Source organism: Nicotiana sylvestris, chromosome 1 (assembly GCF_000393655.2).
Source record: "Nicotiana sylvestris chromosome 1, ASM39365v2, whole genome shotgun sequence".
Classification (NCBI taxonomy): domain Eukaryota; kingdom Viridiplantae; phylum Streptophyta; class Magnoliopsida; order Solanales; family Solanaceae; genus Nicotiana; species Nicotiana sylvestris.
In genome coordinates this window covers 173,633,655-173,638,776 of record NC_091057.1, presented here as the reverse complement: position 1 = coordinate 173,638,776, position 5,122 = coordinate 173,633,655, and the positions used below count along the sequence as shown (strand labels likewise).

Here is a 5,122-nt window from a genome sequence, read left to right as displayed (position 1 = left end):
ACCTCCAAAATCATGAAATAACTCTCTTAGTCAAAATCAGATATGAAGAGGTGCTTTTAATTACTTATAACCTCTGTAATCATGAAATAATTAGCATAATCAAAATCAGATATTTTCTCACCACAATTTAAGGACACGGCTTAAATTCTTCTCAAAGTCCCTATAAACTCTTACACTATAAATACTTTTGATGTTGCCAATTTTATGTAATACATCCTGTACGTGAATTGCATTTCACTACTGTCCCAAGGTAAAAGTATACATTATTATGAGTTCTTATTTCTCTATATATAACCTTTTTTTGGGGGGGGAGGAGTGGGTCAGGGAAAAAATTTACTCATATCGCATGTTGACACCAAGCAAATAAATGTAAGAATGTATCATTCTTATAAACATTTATCACTTGCCAATTTAATTTGTGACACTTATATTTAATTCATTAACTTTGTGCGTGCAATGCTCTTAATGGATTTAAAAGTTATAACACTTAGATTGCAATTTTTTTTATTTTTTTCAATCTCAGTTTGAAACGTTAAATGTTGAAATTGAAGATTTCATATTTTCTTGTACTATACAAAATTTCGTATTAGAAATTTCTTACTTTCTTCATATGATAGCAGGATTATATAGTAATTGTGGATTTGTAAATGCAGATAAATTCTTTGCTATGGACATCATGAAAAGAGAAAATCTAGTTCTAGTGTTATCATATTTACTTATTACGGCAGGTTCGTATATCTTCTTTCCATTAAATTGCAATTTTCTTTAACAAAATGGCATATATTGATTTACGACTTTGTTCCGTTGTTATATATATTTTTGGCAGGTTTTGAAGTTTATGCACAAAACTATGACTACAGTTATACAGCCGAGGTATATAGCTCCTTTTTTTTTTTTTTGCCCTTATTCGTTTTACTTAATTTTTTTTTTCGCTAGTTGATTAGCTTATTAATTACTGATTTGTCATGGTTCTTTAAATTTGTGTTTGCAGTGTTTGAAAAATCCTCTTAAACCTCAATATAATGGAGGGATAGTGGTAAATCCGGAACTTAATGATGATTTAAATGGATGGTCGAGTTTTGGAGATGCTAAAATAGAGCACAAGGTTACAAATGATGGAAATAAATTCATCGTTGCCTCAGAGAGGAAAGGACCATATCATGGTTTTTCACAAAATTTTCAATTGGAGAAAGACAAGTTCTACGTAATTTCTGGTACTTACTCACGACTTGTATTTTCAATATAGACAAGTTTTTTTTGGCCAATACAGACAAGTATAACAACGTGAAATTAATTTGGCTTTTTTGTTTAAGTAATATTGAGTTCGTTATCATGATACAAGTATAGTTGACAGTATATATAGATTATACATTAATTTTACCCGATTATATACATATTACATGTACTATATGTATATTATACATTTATCGATTATTTGTAGTTTAAGCAAAATTAGGCGAGCGGTTATTTAAATTAATTCTTCTTTCGCTTTTTGTAGGTTGGGTACAAGTGAGTCATGGTGATGCCCATAGTGTAGCAGTCATATTCAAGACACAAAATGGTTTTGAACATGCTGCTTGGGCCATTGCTAAATCTGGTTGTTGGTCCATGTTTAAGGGTGGTTTAGTTGTCAATGCTTCTGGACCTGCCGAACTCTATTTTGAGGTACTTTGTATATTTTTTTTTGTTACCCATCTAGTGTTTCGTATTCGTATTAGAGTCCGACTATATCTGGATTCGCGTCGCATAGGGCTCCATTCAAGGGGGTGAGGGTGGAGCAGTACCTAACAAAAAAATTTCCATACTCAGGGCTCGAATCCGAGACCTTTAATTTGGTTAACGGAAGAGCAATCTGATTCACTACACCACATCCTTTGGTGGTACTTTGTATATTATTGCTATAGTTTAATATGTTATAGCAAGCAGATTAGTTACCATTTTTGTCAAGTTACCGTAATATAGATATTGATTTACTTATAACTAACCGTAAGTGATATGATTGTATAAATATATTTGCAGGGTCAATGCACAAAAATTAGACCGTAATTAAAGAAGAAATTGACATTGCTAATTACTACACATTTTTACTTATTTTCGATCTTTTCTTTTTTCCCTTTACGCAGACCAATAATACATCAATTGATATATGGGCGGATAGTATTTCAGTAAAACCATTCAGCCAAGAAGAGTGGAAGTCCCATCAAGATCAAACCATTGAAAAGGTAAAAATAATAATATCCAAGTTCGCAAAATTGTTACTCTTTCGTCTATCTCTGGATGTCCATATATTATGGTCCCGTTTGGCCATAAGAATTTTTTCACTTTTTCTCGAAAAATTTTCACTTTTTTTGCAAAATTAGTGTTTGTCCATGAAAATTTTAAATTTCACTTGAAGTTGAATTTCGAAATTTTTTGAGAAATTTGAAAAACTCTAAAGAGTTGTTTTTCAAAAAAATTCAGTTCAAATCAATGACAAAAATTTAAAAACAGCTCCAAATTGTATTCATGTCCAAACACAACTCTAATTTTCAAATACCATTTTCACTTAAAACATATTCATTTTTTTCGAAATTTTATAATTCTTATGTCCAAACGCCCACTGTATCTAATTTCGTCTTAAAATAATTCTTACCTTAATAAGATAGAAAAATCTTGATTTTAAAAATTGATATGCAGGTACGCAAAAGCAAAGTGGCAATTCAAGTTGTTGACTCAAAAGGCATGCCTTTACCAAACGCAACAATCTCCTTAATTCAAGGAAGAGCCAATTTCCCATTTGGTTGCGCAATTAACAAAAACGTCCTAAACAATACTGCTTACAACAACTGGTTCTTCTCAAGATTCAAATTCACAGTATTTGAAGATGAAATGAAATGGTACAGTGACGAACCATCTCAAGGCAAAGAAGACTACTCAGTTTCTGATTCATTGCTCAAATTATGCAAGAGTCGCGGCGTCAGTGTCCGTGGCCATAATATTCTTTGGGATGACCCAAAATTTCAGCCAAATTGGGTTCCTTCATTGTCACCACAACAACTGTCTGCTGCTGCAACAAAAAGGGTTGGCTCAGTTGTGAGAAAATACAGTGGACAAGTTATTCATTGGGATGTTGTAAATGAAAATCTTCACTTCAATTTTTTTGAGAGTAAACTTGGTCAGGGTGCATCTGCTAATTTTTATCGTTTAGCTTCACAATTTGATAAGGCGCCTTTGTTCTTGAATGATTTTAATACAATAGAAGAACAAAAAGATGGAGCATCTTCACCAGCCAATTATCTTGCTAAGATTAAACAATTAAGAGCAGGAGGGTATAATGGTCCTCTTGGGATTGGATTGGAAGGACATTTTAATACTCCAAACCAGCCTTATATTAGGTCCTCACTTGATACACTTGCTTCTGCAAAATTGCCCATTTGGATCACTGAATTGGATGTTTCAAGCGGTCCTAACCAGGTATTTTTCTCATACAAATTAAAAGCATATTAAATTTTTTTAAGTCGGTCAATGTAGACATGATATGAATAACAACAATAACACCCTAATAAATTAGGGTCAATTATATATATGAATCCTCACTTTTTCATTTATGTTTAACTGTGATAGGAAGGTCACGGATTCAAGCCGTGAAAACAACCTCTTGCAGAAAAGTAGGGTAAGGTTGCATACAATAGACTCTTGTGGTCCGGCCTTTTCCCTGGACCCCGCACATAATGGGAACTTAGTGCACCGGGCTACCTTTTTTTTTCATATCATTAATAGACCAAGTTGGGGTCGGTGCATACACAGCGGCAAAGCCACATGCACCCGAGAGGTGTCAACCGACACCCTTCGTCGTAAAATTCCACTGTTTAGTTTGGTAATTTTCTTAAAAATATGTATATATACTATATAATGACACCCTTTGACTTCTTGGTGAGTTTATTTTTTTATATTTTGTCTCCCTTTAATAAAATTCTGGTTCCGTCACTGTGCATACATATACATACATACACACATATATAGGTTTACTGAATTATCCTAACATTTTTTTGTTTTTTATGTCTATTTTGGGATCAAAGGCACAATTCTTGGATCAAATTATAAAGGAGGTAGTTGGGCACCCAGCTGTTCAAGGATTAATAATTTGGTCAGCATGGAAACCAAATGGATGTTTTCGAATGTGTTTGACTGATAATAATTTCAAAAACCTCCCAACAGGAGATGTTGTAGACAGAGTTCGTACGACATTATCTCACGAGGGTTTAATTGGGACAACAAATTCCGATGGTTATTTCGAGACTTCACTTTTCCATGGAGATTACCAAGCCATTGTTACTCATCCATTACTATTGGCAGATTCTTCCTTTCAACACAATTTGACAGTGATACCTACAGCTGATGAAAGTGATGAAATTAGATTGTTAAGTTACAAATTCACTACTGCGTGAGGAAAAAAGTGTACTTAATTAGTTCAGTGAATAAATAATAATATTGATTTTAAGTCTTCATTTTCTTGTCCAGCTTAAAATTAATGCCGCTTATTCAAATTTGATTAACTACTTTAATTTTTTATCGTGACATTATCTTCTTGTTTGTTTTGCTATCATTCTTCCACATGATTAAGCCGAAACTAGAAAAAATACAAAGAGGAAAAGGATCAATAAAAGCAAGATTTAAATAAAATATATCTATAATGATTAAAAGATAGCAGAGTATCTATATGTATATACATATATTAAAGCAAGAAAGTTTGCATTGTGGTTAAGCCAAGTGGCAAGCTACTATAAAGCCACTTGGCAATCTTAAAGAGTTTGTGGGAGATTGTCAAATAAGGAAATATTACTTAAGAACTATATATGGAATTCCATTATTGAAATTAAATTGAAATAAGAATTCTTTTTAAAAAAATAAAGTTCAATCGATGTACTAATATTTTCTATTTGAATTTTTTTATTTGGAAAGTAAAGAATTTTGATATCAATAGTATTTGGATTCTTTTTCTAATATCGAGTGAGAAGAATATATCCTCCCGTAATCTAATGTGCAATTTTAATTTATTTTAAAAATTCAATACTTTTTAGTGAGTTGAAGATAAATATATTTTAAGATTTTAACCTAAAGTTCAGAATGTAGCTATATTTAA

The 5,122-nt window shown here is 32.1% G+C and overlaps 1 protein-coding gene across 2 annotated transcripts; it reads left to right on the top strand.

The window, feature by feature from the left end:
• Nucleotides 1-228: 228 nt before the first annotated feature.
• LOC104211061 (endo-1,4-beta-xylanase 5-like) lies at nt 229-4,487 on the top strand. Of its 2 annotated transcripts, XM_070161047.1 has the most exons (9): nt 229-250; nt 654-728; nt 827-873; nt 992-1,214; nt 1,499-1,665; nt 2,124-2,222; nt 2,677-3,453; nt 3,604-3,652; nt 4,059-4,144. In XM_070161047.1, the coding sequence occupies exons 2-8, from the start codon at nt 668-670 to the stop codon at nt 3,625-3,627; spliced, it is 1,398 nt and encodes a 465-aa protein (XP_070017148.1). In that variant the 5' UTR covers nt 229-250; nt 654-667; the 3' UTR covers nt 3,628-3,652; nt 4,059-4,144. The 2 variants fall into 2 exon arrangements, with proteins under 2 accessions (XP_070017148.1, XP_009758358.1); XM_009760056.1 differs by lacking the exon at nt 3,604-3,652 and having other exon boundaries at nt 4,059-4,487.
• Nucleotides 4,488-5,122: the final 635 nt, after the last annotated feature.

What these genes read in the sequence shown, in the direction of transcription:
- LOC104211061 (XM_009760056.1), top strand. Translation starts at nt 668, where the DNA reads ATGGACATCATGAAAAGAGAAAATCTAGTTCTAGTGTTATCATATTTA. An exon ending in ACTACAGTTATACAGCCGAG is followed by an intron (nt 874 to 991) that starts GTATATAGCTCC and finishes TTGTGTTTGCAG; the next exon opens with TGTTTGAAAAATCCTCTTAA. An exon ending in CAAGTTCTACGTAATTTCTG is followed by an intron (nt 1,215 to 1,498) that starts GTACTTACTCAC and finishes CGCTTTTTGTAG; the next exon opens with GTTGGGTACAAGTGAGTCAT.